This window comes from Ascidiella aspersa, chromosome 1 (genome assembly GCF_963924565.1).
Source record: "Ascidiella aspersa chromosome 1, kaAscAspe10.2, whole genome shotgun sequence".
NCBI lineage: Eukaryota > Metazoa > Chordata > Ascidiacea > Phlebobranchia > Ascidiidae > Ascidiella > Ascidiella aspersa.
The window spans coordinates 31034433-31052083 of record NC_139447.1 but is presented as its reverse complement, the minus strand read 5'-3'; the positions used below and the strand labels follow the sequence as shown (position 1 = coordinate 31052083).

General features: G+C 40.0%; 1 protein-coding gene across 1 annotated transcript; it reads left to right on the top strand.

Annotated features, from left to right (window-relative positions):
- The first annotated feature begins 11762 nt into the window (after nt 1–11762).
- LOC146169751 (homeobox protein SIX6-like) lies at nt 11763–15378 on the top strand. Its single transcript, XM_083388896.1, has 4 exons — nt 11763–12149; nt 13345–13488; nt 14401–14564; nt 14937–15378. Exons 1-4 carry the CDS (start codon nt 11889–11891, stop codon nt 15376–15378), a joined length of 1011 nt encoding a protein of 336 aa, XP_083245022.1. The 5' UTR covers nt 11763–11888.
- Nucleotides 15379–17651: the final 2273 nt, after the last annotated feature.

Genomic DNA, 17651 nt, shown 5'->3' with positions numbered 1-17651 from the left:
AAAATTGTATTAGGAAAAAAACATGATGCGGAGATTATAGTTGTACTGATAGACCAATAGATACACATCAATACTACAGGATATTCAGTATATTAAGGTGGGGGCAACTTTGAGAATAACTATATCTCTCCTTAATTTAGGGCTTTTACACGAGTTAATAAAATCCAACGTAGTTAATTTGACAAACAATAAGAGTATATACAAATTTTTCAACAATTTTTTGAAAGGTGTAAACATGGTATGTAAGAATTTTAGGATGGATGAGATTCCTAACCAAGAACTATAGTCGACAAATCATGTCTTAACGCTTTGTCTGCTGTTAACACGACATGATATTTATTATAAATACAAGTAGAAATACAATCATCATAATCAATCAATACGAAACGTGTAGAAAACGTGGAAAGTCTGTGGCACGAAATAAGACAACTTTCAAAATGGACGTAAAACAAATACATACACGTTTGGAAGAGGTGGGGACACACATCGAACAATCAGGAGTATGGATAAAAGATCCACACAAAACCTTCCCAGCGTCGCCCAACATTCAAGTTATTACATAATTGCATTAAAGCGCGTAATATTTCAAAACAGCAGCGACGTTTTGTGAATGACTTTCCCACTACAAACGGCTTCGTATTTTGATTTCTCACCATATCGCCTTTGTGACTCACGCCCAGACCACACAGAAAGTCAGCTTGTGACGTCATGCCGACGTCATGAAATCCCGGCGGGTGATTAAACGATAGGATATGATTTCTTACGGGCTAAATCCCAAAAGTCGGTTGTCAGTGGCTAAGGCACGTGGTGGATAGCACATTTCAAACGTTGGGGTAAACTAGCGTATACAGCATAAGGCCGCAAGCTGCTTGGAATTTCCCACAGGCCCTTGTATTGGTGTCTGGTGGCGATTTGAATCAGATTTCTTGTTCACGGCTTAATTCCCACAAGAAACCGGTGTCGCGTACAGACGACGGATCAAATAAAACTACGCCTTTTTAACAAAGCGTTTCTGATTGTCCGCATAGACGTTGCCGAAACCAAAAATTGTCGCACTTCTATTGTTAATTTTTTTGACAAAACACGAAAAAAATCAGGACTGCAAATTAAATTTAAGATATTTCGATGGACTTCTTTTTATCAACTTTTAAAACAAAGGCATTTTGCAAAACAATTTTAAACGATAAAATCTTTTGAAACAGTGTTTTTACAAAATTTATGCTGAACAACAAACTGGATAACACATTTATTTCAATCAGAATTTTGTAAAATCATACTCCAAATTTAAAAATAATTTTTAATAATTTGAATCCAACTTAAAATGAAACGATTTGTGTTCTTAGCAGCAAAAATGTATGTGGCTTTGTATGCTCACACGCTAATCGAAAAAAGTTTTAATGAGGGCCGCCCAATGGCGATTCTATTCGTTCTCCCATAGCGTGCATTGATGGCTTCATATACTGTATGTATAAAGATATCTCTCTGGTGGTCTTTGCTGAATGGCGGGCCTTTATACACGCAAACAACGGGGCGTGCGTGCCAGAGTGACGCAGGTTATATAGGATCTCAAGCGCTGAATAAGATGTCCTACCGCGTCGGATTTGATCCGTCTTCCGCAGGAACGCGGCTTCCACCCGGGTTCCGTATCTGGCCTCGTGTCGCTGGCTCAAAGACGGAGTCGCGTCAGGGCGTGTCAAATTAAGAACCGTGGCTTCAGGAATGCAGCTCGTGGGCTGTATCGTTCTTGATTTAATATCAGTAGACCGCAGTTCACACAGTACATTTGACACATTTATACAAAACACAAAAATAACGTGGGTAAATTATGACTATAAAATTGTACAGTATTATATCCACAAAAAACAAAAAAAAATAAAGAAATTAAATTATGTCGTTATTCTGAACACTTTTAGATTTTTAACCAGATTTTTAAGATTTTAGTTGTATCATAGAATGTTGTTGAATAAATGCCTGCTTCACGTTTTTTTTTTTAATTGCGGTTATCTTCGTTGGGTAGCAAATTTTGACACGGCGTACGATCCTTCCCAGTCGTCCCACGCCGCGCCAGGATTCTTCCACCGCATTAACTCCATTCTATCAGTGGCGCCCGACACGGCTCGAATCTGTGCCGGTGCCTCGCTGACAAGCTTTATCCGTTGCTGATGTTGTTGTGCGCTTAGCGAACTGAGAATGGAGCTGGTGTGTCGCCCTGTATCGTTAAGCGCTGCTCTCCGGGTCGCTCGCGGCGGGGTGCCGCCCCGAAACCGCAAAAACACGTCGCTCTCGTGGGTGGCTTGTCGCGTTTCGAGTTGGAGTCTCGCGCAGCAACGGGCAGAGAAAAATGGCTGTAAGAAGGAGCCCGATCGTTTTTTCTCCACTTTTAAATCGTTTCGTCTTTTTTTTGCTGTGGTTGTCATATGCCGAGGTTTCAAGATTTACAAAAAAATTGAAAGAGGGGCAAAGTACTGGTTTAATTGTAAAGAGAACTTTTTAAATAAATAAAAAAAATGAATAAATAAATAAAATGATAAACAGAAGACTGAATATAATTTTATTGTTGGCTCGTTCAATAAAATTTAAAGTTTAGATTAGGTTTATTTAGGAAAGCAGAGCAACTAAAAATAACTGTTTTTTTTTTTAAATGCACCTATTGTTCTCCATTTTAGTATACTTCAAATGAACCTATATAAAGATCCCTTACAGCTTGCATGCTGAAATCATGTGGCTTTCTTTTAATCTGGAAAATAAATATTGTTTCTTAAATAACAAAAGCATAATTACAAGAAAGATCTTTCAATAACAAACTCAAAAGTATTATCTTTAACAATTCCAGAGAACTTAATGGGTATGGTATTTGCCAAATTGTTGCATAAATAACTGTTTAACTATTATCAAATCAAAATAAAATTTGTAAGTATGCAGTAACCACTTTACAGTTGGTCTAAAGATGTTCATTTAAAATAATTGACTTCCAATCACGATTTTAACAAGCACACGGTTTTACCAAATACACCGAATCAACGCTAAAATGGAGATTTGTGTTGAATAGGGATATTGATCGTCATTAGGTAAATTCGTTACGTAACCAACAGAACAAAGAAACTGGGTAATACGTCAATAAATCAACAAAAACAGTCGCGAAAACAAAAAACAGCCCAAATCGATATTGAATGTTTTCGACCCAAAGCCCATTGTCCTCACACTTCAGTGACGTCACAATACGGGGATTCAGGAGTGCGGGAACAGGTGTTGAAATCGGGGTAACTCACATGCGGAGATGTAAGGTGAGCGTTGTGGATTAGTGACGCCAGGTACATACGTTAATGGTGCACAAACATGTATCCCAGAAATAAGGGCCGGCCGATTCAGGTCATTCCCTTTGTGCATTTCAATGCGTCGAAGATGTATTTGTGTCCGGCCTCGTTTCAGGGCGGCGATTATACCGCACGGGTATTATCCTGAAGCGTTAAATTTCCAGGTCAATTCGGTTTACCTGGTCGAAATTTGGGAGTTCAAAAAATGGAGAATTGGTTTGTCGTCGTGTTTTATACTTGTAAGTTTTCGTCGAGTTGCAAGTTAAAAATAGCCCCAATGTTTCAAACCATTTTGCAGTGTTCTAAACAAGTCATTTTTAAAAGTCCCACTAAAGTCATTTGCAAGATAAACTAAATATACTGTAAGTGAAATATTTTGCATCATTCAAGTTAAGTGCTTGTCATCAAAATTAAACGTTAAACTATTAAAACTTGTAAAATCTTACGATTATGAGCAATAACTTAACTAAAAAATAGCACAAACGCAACATATAGCAAGCTCGTAGTTTATATGCACAAATTGAGATAAATGACCAAATTTTACAAACATAATCCTTAATAAAATCACTTTATTTCAATCCAAGTCATTTTTTCAAAAGACGCGAGTCATGTATTTTTTTCCACAAAGACTTGAGTCAGGTCAAATAATTTTAAAACAGTGACTTAAGGGCAGCCTATTTTAACGTTTCGATTATTTCCTTATTCATTTTCAACATGGTAAAAAAGCACAGGTTCAATGCAACAAACCAGTGATTTTTTTTTGCCATTTTTAAAATGAATAAGGAAATAATCAAAACGTTTAAAATATGACACCTCTTTCTGTGTGCTCTTTAATATTTGTTTTACGGTTATAAATTTAGTTTTAAAACAAATTACTCTAGGCTCGTTTTATCAATGTTTTTACCTCGAGACCAACCTTTACCGTGCGCTTTTACGTTGCTGCCTACTTTAACTAACCTTTGGAGAGCAGTTGATTCATATTTGAACATATGGTAATTTTTGTAAAAATGTTATGTCCACCTGAAAGAGCTACAAGATCCATCAGTGATTCGCTGTCCATCGATTGTGTAGCGCCAGTCTAAACCATTTATAGTTTAGTTAATAAATATGAATTTATTCCGAAAAAATATTGATCGATTTTTAAAAAGTCTCAAATGCTTTTGTACAAACATGTCAAAATTCATACCGGCCTTTCGCAATATCAACCATCAAAAACGAATTATATGGTGTACACAGATTTATTGCGCAACATGTATAAGTCGATAAGAAAAAAAATCCGATTTTGTTCGGGTGCAAGTTTAGCCGATTCAGAGGCTTCGTCCGAGCAAAGCCCAAAGCGAAGTCGTAAATTGAGAGCAATGTCATTTAAAAGTCACTTCCTATTAGCGCGGAATCAAACGCGAGCAAATTAATCCGAGTCAATTACGCTCGCCGCCTGTCAGCAATCGTTGGCGGGGGGCGGGCGAAATTTTCGGCCCAAGTACGTTTTAATTAAAGTCCCCAGAAATAGGAGGCGATTCATTTCCTCCCCTGTGCCGCGCGAAGCCGGGCCTGTGACGTAGGCTGGCGACCATTGATTCCGGGGCGCATTTATTGGCCGGCGTGTCACTCACATCGCCGCCCTTGAAAGTGACACAAAAACAATGCCAAAAAGTCCTAATGGCGCCCGCATTAGGGGCCTTTTCGTCGCGCGAGGGGCGATTTCTGCGGCACGGGCATCTTCGTGCTGTCTCGTCGTGCTTTCCCGACTTCATTATCTGTCAGTTCGCGCGCCTCCGCCTTCTCATAAAGGGTGACAAGCAAGAACTTGAACTCACGCCCCACGGCTAAGCCATGTCGAGCGGCAACCACGGCACGATGCAATGTTGCCCGCTGTAGTCGTAGTTGTCGCCATTTCATGCAGCCGGCATAAAACGCGACGCTTTTTCGTCTGCAGCGCGCGCATTTCGCCGTCTTTATTATATTCGACTCGACTTTTGAGACGCGTTATTTTCGGCACGGGCGGGTGTCAGGAATTCGCGCTTTTCAAGTTGTCAGCCTTTTTGGCGCTCTTTTATTCAGCTGCAAACCAACATTTGCGCGCGGTTTCAGTGGGAAATAAAATTCGAAAAATATATCGTTCGCGCCACAGGCGAACGAACGACGGCGCAGGAATATTTTTCAGTCGGTTATTTTCGCTATTAAATTCCGCTTTTCTCGTAATTACGCAAAGGCGGTTGCTCATTGTAGAAAAGAGAGACAAATAAGTGACCCCGGATCAATAACATCCGACCAAACTTCAAGCCTTTACGTAAAACGATAGAAAGAATCCAAACATAAAATATTGGGTTTAAAGTACAAACTATTAGAAATTGCTCTGGCTCGGTCCAATCTTAGATTGAACACTTTAGTTAGTATATGTTCTGGTATCTAAACCATCTGAGATGCGCAGAAATAAAGGTACAATTATGTGAGTACATGTTTCAGAAATCATGCGCCATAACTCTTCCCCATTAACAAGATCTACCAGATTATGTTTAACATGCAATCAATTACTAACATTCGCCACGGTACGCCTATATAATTATTTTTAACACCTTTCGCTAAGTCATAACGTCATTAAATTTGTTTTGACTTTAAATTTATTAAAAAGATCACAAATTATAATATTGTGGGATAATTCTTGTTTTTTTTATTTTTACATCTTTTAGTGTTCATCAGTTCTTTTGTATTCCTATTCGATTAAAATCTGGAATCGAATAATTTTCAATCTAAAATAAAAAATAAAGTGTATATACCAGGGGTGGGCAAACTGCGGCTCGCGAGCCGCATGCGGCTCTTCGGCATGTTTTTATGGCTCTTCCAGTCCAATCGTAAAATTCCAAAAAAATTGTTAAGGCTACCAAGAGTACCGTTTATGAACGTTTCCCCTTTTGTATTTCTTTACTTAGGCCAGTATTTCGATTATGACGTAACACTAGACATAGAATCTGAAGAGTTAGTTGCAGGTCAAGCAATTTCATTGCTAATATTTCAGAGATTAGCAAATCAAACAAAAGACTGACATTGATAAATATTGTGCGTGTTGTTTTGTTATTACCGCTTTGTTATATAACAATTTTGTTATTATTGCTGAACTTTATTTTGCGTTTTTGTATTGAAATATTTTTGTGGCTCTTTGGTACTTGTATTTTCTGCAAATAGCTCTTCCATTGAATACATTTGCCCACCACTGGTATATACCATACAACATTGACAAAATTGAATTAAGGTGTGTACCGGTGTGAAGTAAATTTCCCTGTACCGCAAAATATTTGTAACGCGTATAGTCATTATCTTCGCGGTAAATCACTACTAACTCTTCCGAAAAAATATAAAGACAAATGGGGTCCACTGAAATCCTTCAGCTGAACGCTGCCGATTTCCCAATTTCCATTGCAAACGCACAGGAATTTTAAACGGTTCCTAGATTTTCCCAGCGCTCGCCAGCCGAACTTACAAATTTGATCGAACGATTAATGGCGTCGCAAAGAATCCGCATCGTTTTAATGGCGCGCATATGTTGCCCTAATCCTGCAGCACACGCGTACCGCCGACCGTGGACGATGTCATTTGTTAGGCGTGACGAGAGAAATTGACCCGCAGATCAGAAAAACGCATTTCACGCTCGCGCCAATCCGGGGCGCTGAGAAGGCGCACTTCGCCTCTCTATCTGTTTCCTTTTTCTCACTTTCTCTCTCTCTCTCCCTGCCTTGCTTGACTGACGGATTGTCTCCAATATAGCGGGCGATAACTTTCCTGGCGAAAAGCCGACGCGAAATCTCGCCCCGGTCCTACGGGAAACTCCGACTCTTCCCTCGACCAAACTGCAGCGCCTAGGCCAAAAAGAGCAAGCGGGCGGGGAGATTGGGCCACGGCGGCTCCGTCACGGATAATATTAAGCGAGTCGCGGGCCGCTGCAAAGTAGCCGATAATGGATCGAGTCGTCCTGCAAAGTGGATTTGCAATTTCAGGGAGTGGCGGCCAAATGCAATTGGCCGACCCTGGGCCCCGGTAACGGGTTTACCGTAATTCGGTTTGGGACCCGGCGCCGGGCCGGCCACGGCGCCCGAAAGGGCCCCGGGAATTAGAGGGAGGCGCAATATCGGCAGACTGACACAGCTCTATTGCCTGTTATCCGATTGTCGCAAGGCCCCGACGAGACCTTTCTCGCTATGAAACTTGGCGTGATTTCACCGTTTCGTGCTTTACGAGTTCGGAGCGTCCTTACCCGACCACGCCCCGGAACCGCCACCTTGTTTTAGTCCACGGGGGCTGCCTGGGATTTAAAGGACACCATAATTCTGTTATTTGATAGCTGTTTTAATCCAACGAAACTTAACCAATTGGTTGTCGCTATGATTTCGTCCTGATGTCGTTCTGGAATTATGGGACTTTATACACAACCATATATAAAACCTAAAATAATTAAACAGTTGTTTTTAAAATTTGTAGTTTTAGCGCAATGCCGAGATTGTCGCACATTTTACTTTTCATATATTACGCTTAAGGCAAAAATAAACTTATCCTATATCAACAAACGCGTGACCACTTTCCTGCCATTCGGCCGCCATTTTGTTTTTCGCGAGTGTTCGGGCGGCCTGTTGCTGTTTTAAGCGATTAGCGAGAGAGAAAGCAAACGAGAATGATTATAAGGCCAGTACCGCCTTACAGCAGTCAGATTTATTGTGACGCAATGAACAGAACAATCGGAGGCGCGCGATTTCGAGCGACAAGACCAAATGTAAATATTGTTTTTGGCACTTGCACTAGTGAATTATTCGCGCTTCCGAAAAATTATCCTTTGTAATTTATAAACACTGATTGTTCGAAGCGGAAAGAACAAAGGGCTGGAACAATAGACATACAAGAGTTTCGGAACTATGAAATGGGAAACATTAACCCTAATTCTATTTTCTTTAGGAAGTATTGCCGTTTTGTGTTCGGAAAGATAAAAAGAAAATGGCATTACGCGTAACTCACCGAAAAGAACAAAGAAATATTGGTTTATTGTTTGTTTTACGTTTAATCTTACTACTTCATTCCGATTTTATGAAATTTTTTTTGCGAACAAACCGTTCAAAGATTTAAACACAGTACCGTCCAATTTTAGGTTTAGGATGTATTGCTTAACGTTTAAGCACTTACAAAATATATAAAAAAAAAAATTAAATCGGATTGACATTTAGTAAAAAATAATTAGATATGGTCAACGTTGTACATTGCTAAAATCCAACCAAGACTTTTTCCTAAATAAATTACAATTTGAGTTCCAGCTTGGTTATACATGCACATGTACAGTTTCGAGCGAAATCATCAAGGCACTTTCTTGTTTCTTTTCACCTATTGGCAAACGTTACCTGAGATTATGGCATTGCGCTCGAATGACCCGAATTTTGTTTATTACTCAGCGCGGCCGCGATTCGGGTTTCTTGCGGGAAAACGACCTTACGGACGCGTAATCCCCATTCCCAACGGCGGAACACAAAAACAAGTCTCCAATTGCTACGGCGCTAGCGCTAAAAAATCGCTTCTCCCTTGAAACGAACGAGATTCAACCTGTCATGTTTGCGCGCTCCCATTATCGCGTAATAACAGGCCTTTGTTCGTCCAACAGGCCTAATCCCCGCGCGCCGTTTCAGGGTCCCAGACTTACCCGGCATGACGAGGTATTACGTCATGTCCCGCTGTTGCGTAGCTGTGACGTCGCGCTGTTTCGAACCAGGTATACGAGGAGTCAAAGCGAGCTAATTAAACACGAGCAGCGGTGCTTGGCCGTAAGTAGCCCTAATCCAGTTAGCTCCAATCGGCCATTTGAAGGCTGATCGATACAACTTTTCCAGCACCCTCAAATAGCTTGCACTGATGTGCATGTTATTCCATTGTTGTGCGTCCATTCCCACTGAAGCTAATCCATTTACGCGGCGGAGTTTGTTTGCGCTTCACGAAAACGCGTTGTTCGTCAACTTCAAATGGATTGAGCGCTGATGGCGATAAAGTAGACCTGAATTGCCACGATTGGGCGTTGGGGGTAGATGGCCTTTTTTTAATGCGACTAAATAAATGAAAAAATAAATGCCATTTTGAATGTCACTGTGTGATATTTAGTTAAAGTTTGTTACACGTTGTTAATAAGTAAAGAACTAAATTATTAATGTTAACTTATATTACAAAATTTGTAGCCATATAACGTTTAAGAAACAAAAACAAACTAGCAACTCATTATAAACAATTTGTTACACTTTGAAACTGAACGTCGTTGAAATTGAAAAACATTAAAAAATAAAATTAAATGATAAGATTTCCTTAATCTTTCAAGACTTTTTAATTTCCAAATTTATTCAAGTTTTAAAGAATTTTCAAGGTTTACCAGACCCCCTTAAGCTTGTAAAACGCACTAATTATAATATATAAGCCTTGAAAATATATTATGCATGTGGCAAAGAAGCAAAAACGAATTGCAAAAAATATAATAAAAAAAGGTGGCTAAACATTTTTACTGTAAACAGTACTTCAAAATTGTTACAGGTTTCGATTGTAAAAAAAAGACTAAAAAACAAGAAAAATAAAGTTTGACAAAATTAGATAATGTATCTTTGGCATCCCGTGAAATGCACATTTTGTCGATTTTTATTCGAAAATAGCGGCAGGTATTCTTATTTTGGCGCCCTTAATTTTTCAGGGATTCAACTATGCCGAGGGTTACGAATTGGATGCCAAGGGCAGCCTTAAGAAACGACCGATCAATTTCAACAAAGAGACGCCGCCTTAATCGCCCAACTTAGCGATGCCTTTGCGTCCGGGATATGCGCTAAGAAATCAATGCAGAGCCTGCATTTGCTGCAATCGAATCTTTGATGCGGATACGCATAACTCCTGCCGTATTGTTTCTTATACACGACTGGCGATCTTAATGGCCGGCGCGTTGATTAATCTGCCATATCGGTCGTGAAGCAATTTGTGCCGATGCAATATGGCCCGGATGCCGGGCGAAATTGATCGCGGTAAGCACTGCTATTACCGGTATGCGTTATGCGATAACGACGGCCATATATACTTCCTTAACTAAAAGTCAATTTGTGAATTTATCCTTATGGGCCTAATCTTACTAAAACTGCACCACAAAGAATTATAAGATCAAATATGTGTCGTGCATTTTCCTCTGTATAGATAATTATGGTTTTACTCTGCCTAATTAAAATTTCCTTGCACAAAGGTGTCATGCAACAAAATAACTAGATACAAGTATGACAATAAAACTACAGAATTACAGTTTTCGATTAGTCAAACGCATTTTACTTGAAATAATAAGGTATTAGTACTTTACATTTGAGTTGTTCCACTCGGAATAAAAAACAAATTGTTTTACAAATACGTGCATCGGTTTGAATTTTAAACCGTACTTTAATTTGCATGTAGTAAAAAGTAAGCGACGCTAAATTAAAACATGATCGTTAACCAATATTTTAATTTAAATAAAAAATGTCTTTTATTGAAATAAAATGGCCGAGCGCGCTTTTAATTTAAATGAATCGGCTAAGCACTTTCGCATTAATGTCACTTCAACCGGGTGCGTTTACAAGCAATCAGTCTGCGCCGCTATATTTGTGTGTCGAAGTCATTAAGGGGGCGTACCCTCCAGAAGGCATCAAGGGCAAAATCAATGGCGGATTGATATCAAAACGGGATCATCGAAAAATCCGAGCCCGCACCTTGTGTCAATATTTGTCAGCGATCCCCCTCGAGAAACGCTTGAAGACCAAGCACGGGCTGCTAAGCGCGCGGCACTTGAGGCACCGGATCGCCGCAGAAAATCCGGCGTTCGCTCGATGTCGGCGAGGGAGTGTCGCGTTTGATGTGCGCGGATTAAAGCGCGGATAATTAGACCCGCGCCCGTTAGCGCCGCTGTTGCGCGCCTACCCTGGAAGCCGAGTGCCGCCGCCGTGCATAGCGAAGCCGTCCGCGTATGTTCGGGATTACCTCAAATACATAGAGAGCTATAGAGAGAGTGTACATCGACCGACTCTCCACTAGCCCGGCGGCTCTGTGTGTGATGCCATGGCGCGCGGAAAAAAAGGGGCGATGGATCCAGCGGCGGCGCGGCGGCTCATATCTGAGCGGGCGCGACTCGATCTTCGTCACTCTCGCATATTCCCGACTGCGGCAGAGAAAGCGCGAAGTTTAGTGCACCGAGCCTCTATAGACAGCGTCTGAAAATATACGCACACGAGCAAGGAGAAAAGTTCTCTACAACGAAGCGGGAAAATGCTTTTGAGCAGGAACGACTTGTCCGAGAGGCAATCACCATCAGCAGCAGTGACATCGCAAGCACTTTTGTCGCCGGACTCGCCGAACGTCATGTCCGGCCGGGCGCCTTCGACGCCTTCGACGCCGGAAGCCCGCGGCGCCTTCAGTTTTCTAGGCGCCGCCGGCGCGAGGCCCGACATCCTTGCAGCGGCCGCGGCCCTTCGCAGCCTTCTGAACCACAACTTCCTTCAGCAGCAGCAACAACAACAACAGCAGCAACAAGCTTTACCTCAGCACTCGCCGCCCGGAATGCTCCCGGCCTTGACCTTTAACCCCGGGCAGATAGCGACGGTTTGCGAGAGCCTGCAGGAGAGCGGCGACGTGGAACGTCTGGCCCGGTTCCTCTGGTCCCTGCCGGCCGCCCCCGGGGTCCTCGAGGTGCTCAACAGCAACGAGTCGGTACTGCGAGCGCGAGCTATCGTCGCTTACCACCAGGGCCAGTACCGAGACCTGTACGCCATTTTGGAGAACCACCGCTTCACCGAGAAGAACTCGCACAGCAAACTGCAGGTATGTCGCCGCTTTAAAATAAGGTTTAAAATTAGACCTGTTGACTAACAAAATGACGTGCTTCGTTTTATAGTATGGTAGCTTCGACTTTAAATTACTTTTTAGATTCATTCAACATAATAACGAGCCAAGTTTAAAATTAGGCCTGTTGTCGTTGTGGCTTTGCATGTAAGAACCAAACCAAGTTAGACATTAAATAAAGAGGATATATGGCGTTGTACAATAGAGCCCGTTTTTGTTTCTATTTTTGTTCTTTATTTTGTTTTCGCGTGTAAGTTTAGATATTCGTGAAACGAGTACGATTAGCTTGTTCCTCTATAAGTTTATGTAGTGATTTGGTGAAAAATAATGGTTGCGAAGAGTATAGTTTACAATCATGTTGGCAAATAACGTCGTAGACGTAGAGTATGCCCTTATACAACAATTGCGCATGTCGTATATTGAAATATGCTTGACATGAAAATTTTTGGCCATTTTTGTTTAATGGGTGATAAATATTTCGCTTGGTAAACTAAAATTAATCGCATACGTATAAGGTCAGGATTCCAACAGCCTACATTGCGACGTCGTTAACCTTTTGTTATGCAAATTACGTTTGCACAGGGGCTTTTTTTATTATATGAACAGGGTATCTCGAAAAAGCGACATATCGATTGCGAAATCAATGCCAACCTGCATTTTAATATATTCCAGTTACTCCTTTTCATTATACCTTATAGGAATATTGCGACTGACAGTAAATCGCTTTATAGGCAGATGCAAAGCAGCTGAAAATAGTAGACAGCGGCCTTCCACTTTTATATTTGCGTTGTGAGCCGTAATGATGGCGTGTCGCATGTTTGTCGCTAATTATCCAGATATAAGCTCGTCGGTAATTCGATTTTTTGCGTGTGAGCCCTATCGACATTTTTCGTTTTGACTTAAAATCGAATAAGATAAAAACAAATATCTTGAATAAAATCATATTTTTATGACACATACAATCGATTTAAAAAAAACAAATGTTCACGAAAAAAGCACCTTGTGAAAAAGTCGACGTTTCATACTCGTTAAAGGCAATTATTCCATTTTTCGATTTAACCATCAAGGAATTGAGCGACGATCGCTAAACGCGTACTGTTATTTTTAATAGACAATACAGATTTTCGTCCAAAATTTCAATGAGAGTAAATAAGTAATAAAATTTATTTTGAAGGCGATGTGGCTGGAAGCTCATTACCAAGAGGCGGAAAAGTTGCGAGGAAGACCGCTGGGTCCGGTCGACAAATACCGAATCCGTAAGAAGTTTCCTCTTCCGAGGACTATCTGGGACGGCGAACAGAAGACGCACTGCTTCAAGGTAATTTGCAAATTTTTTTACGACATTTTTTCCTGGAGGCACTAATTTCTGTAATAAAGGGGCTGCGAAATATTTTCAAAATATAAGTAGAGTGAAACCAAAATAATATACTTATTTGCATAAAAATTCGTGTGACAAAAGCGGATAATAACGTATTACAATAACAAAGTAACTCTAATTAGGGCGAATATTTTTTGACTTGTCAAAAAAAGTCAAAATCTTGTCAAAATTTACACGTTAGGTCAAAATTTGTTAAAAATTTGTAAAGTCAAAATTTGTTAAAAATTTGTAAAGTCAAAATCAAATAAAAATGCACATAAATCGTGTTCGAAATTAAAAAAAATATATAGTCAGCTTTTTGAAATTCGTCGTTCAGTTGTTTTGAAATTTATCGTTCAATTTTTACAAAAAAAATTAGTTTTGATTTGTGTTCAAAGTCATTTTAACCGTATTATATATTTATTAGAGCAATATACGGTATAAAAAACGCGTGATTAATGTCGCCTAGCTTATTTAAATCAATGAATTTCTAACAGGTCAAAATTTTGTTAAAATAAATTATATTTAGGTTAAAATTTGTCAAAATTTTAATTTTTCAGGCCAAATTTCCTATTTTTTACATCAAAAAATATTCGCCCTACTATAATAACACATTCAAAATCGAAAAACTGCTGTTCAGCTTTCTGTACATGTGAGAACTTGGTTGATTTTATTAATAAGTTACATCTTTAATGGGGGGGGGCTAAAATGTCGATTATTAACCAGTTCTTATAGTTTCCTAGACTTTTTTTATGAAGTTCAATTTGTTTTAAGCCTATATGGTTTCCAAGATTTACGAATCAAAAACTCGCAAAACCGAAGCTGGACCGATCGTAGGGTATTTGCGTTTATTAACTGGTTTCTTTGATTCAGGAGCGCACACGAAGCTTGCTGCGGGAGTGGTACCTGCAGGACCCCTACCCGAACCCCACCAAGAAACGTGAGCTGGCCCACGCCACGGGACTTACCCCGACCCAAGTGGGTAACTGGTTCAAGAACAGAAGGCAGAGGGACAGAGCGGCTGCCGCCAAAAACAGGTAAGAAGTGTTAAGGTGCAGTCGAGCTTGTTGTTGTTGTGCTGGTGGTTTCAATAGAAAAAAAAAACAGAACTTGAAATCTTGCGATAAAAATGGATAGTTAATAGCAACCTTTTTTCTGATTTTATATTTTTAATGAAAAGCTTGCCAGCAGTTAAGCATGCAGCTGCATGAGAAGTTTAAAAAGTAAATTGTTGACGATGAAAGTAAAAATATATTTTCTCTGATGAACTGACTCCCCCCACCTTAGAAAAACAATTTAAAATCTATGGAAATAGTCCGGCGATTTAACGAAGGGAAATCAACACATCTTTAACCACCTAATTAAATCTTAGATATATATAGTTTAATATGTTTCTCTTAATTTCTCAGTCGGCTCGACAACGACAATTTGAGTCCCCAGCGCAAGTCGTCGTCACCGCCTACGTCATATCCTCACGACCTGTTACGTCACTACCCTGAAGCGTCACCGGCGGCCGGGGTGCTGTGGCCGACCAGCAAGTTTCCGGCCTTTCCCCTTAACTTTTCCAGTTACCGGTTCACGGGCGGCGAAAATCAGCTTTCGCAGGCGGCGGCCAATCACAGGAGCGCATTCCAACCACCTTATTACCTCACAATGCCGCGTATGACGTCACTTGAAGAAGCCAAAGACAAAGGCTCGCACAAGTTTTTGAACGATAACAAGGAAGTCATTGAAGACCTTTCCCCGTCGGTCTCCCCCGCAAGCAGCACGAGCCCCCCCAGCGGAGACGAATCGTTGTACAAACGTGACGTAATGGAGGATGCGCAGACGAAGATATGCGCAGCTAATTGACAGATCTTCAATTTGTGTTTTTCACTTTGTTGCTATTTAAGCATATTTTTCGAAAGAGATAGGATACACTTTTCTACAGGTTTCAAACGATTGGCCTACACCCTACAACATTAATTTACTTTGTTGTTTTACCTAAATAGGCGTACAATAAACACATATTGTACCATTAAACTTTAATCTAAATCTCTCATATACCAACACAGCCGTGTTTGTTAAAATAGCTTGGTATATTTTAAAACAGCTTGGTATATATATTTTTAAGTATATTTTCGGGAAGCGTCAATGGATTGTCATTGCTTCAAATGAAAACTTTGTACCGCGACTGTAGATATTGTTTCTTACTCTTTTTTCCTATTTGCACTGACCGTCGTCGCTTATCTTATGGTATTGCTAATATACCATTGTCAATTTGTCACGGTGTTTTTTACGAAAATAAATCAATCGCTCCAACGTTTGTTTGTCAAAAACACAAAAAAACTAACAGGGCTTCTACCCATACGAATTGCAATTACAACCGAATAGTTAATAATAATATTACGTGAAAATAAGACTGCGGAAAACCATGTGTAAATGCCACTAATGAGTTTTAGAAGTAGAACCTTTACCACCAAAGTCACGTCGTTCTGTGTTTCAGGATAGAAATAGTAAAGGGCTCTTAGCAGTCAGAGTCGGTTGTAAATACGAGTACAGTGCGATTTATTTGTCCAGCATTTTATCAAATCTACTTTTTTAAATTTGTTTCTGTATCCAGATGATAAAATTGTTATGCACTAACGGCAATTTACACTATTTATTATGTAATATGGTAGACTATAGAGATATGTTATTTTCATCAAAGATTAACTTTTGTTTTCGTATTATTCGAATTGAACACAAAATTGTTGTGTTTGAATTTCTTACCAAACGCAATACTACTCGACCTTTTATGAAAAACGACAAAGCTAATTGATAACCATCGAGTTAATGTTATTTGCTTTTAATTTACCCAGTATTGTTTATGTTGCGTTACACGATAAGCAGTTGTCGAATGTCGAGTATAGACCAAGCACTTAAGGTACTTCAGTCTTGACCGTGCACTAACAGCCCGGAAAGCTTAAACCAGCCATCGATTCCTAACGATAGCCAAGCAATGTGCTTAAAAATAATAGCCGACATTGTTCGGTATACCGATTTCAATTCCCAGCGGCGGAGTGGCCTATAACCTATATCCAGGGTCGATACATCGCTAGGCTCCCCGGAGGCAATTGATAGGAGTTAATTCCTGTAATGCCCAATCAAATGCATTTGCGGGGGAAATGATTACGGACCCGGAGCGGCGCTAACTGCGAGTGAGTCGGTTTAGGCCGGTCATTCCGAATTCGACGATCGATTTGACAAAATGGAAAACGGATTAGGCTATATAGGCTTGTTCGGTGGCTGCGCATTCCCACGTATACGTTCTGGCATGTACCAAGGTTAGTGTGTACAAAATAACGTTTACTTAGGTCTCGTAGGCCTACTTATCCTTGCGTACACGGCATTTTTACATGTTTCTACTAATCTTTATAGTGCCGTACGATTTCGCTTTGTCTGAAACGTACGGTCCAGGCCGTAGCATCACTGCTATAATCATACTTTGCAAAAAAAATATATAGAAGGGCGTATCTTTATGGAATCCCAAACCATTGACAGCAGGTTTCTGCTCGTCGATCACTGTTCCGCTGACGCGTATACAAACAATAAAACTCAAAGTTTAAAAACCAGAGTAAAATCAGGATCAGACATTTTTTTAAAGGAATATAAATTTCGCCTATACTGGCATCGTCAGTTCCTTAATTCGAATGAATTCGTGTCTATGGTAGGACATGTGAAGATAATATTATCATTATATATTTCCAGTTAAACTCAAATGGTTGGTTTTCAATTTGACTTAAGGGACCTCCATTGAAACATTCTCCAAAACGTGAGCAGGTGAATCACAAAATATTAAGACTCTATGCAAAGGGGGCCGCAAAACCTATAGTTTAGTTACGTTCTTTCCAGTTGAACTTTTAGTAATAGAACTAATCGTTAATATTTATATCAGAGGTCACCAAAGTTTTTATTGAGGGCCAAATAACTATAAGGACTGGCGATTGCGGGCGGATAACTGTAAAGATTAACTATTGCAGACCGGATGTCAAATTTTCTTAATTGAGCTATTTTTTTTTCATAAAACGCAGTAAATAGGCTACTAAGAAAGATTAATTATCAAGATATAGTCGGCTTTTTTTCTGTTTCCGTTTAGTTAAAAA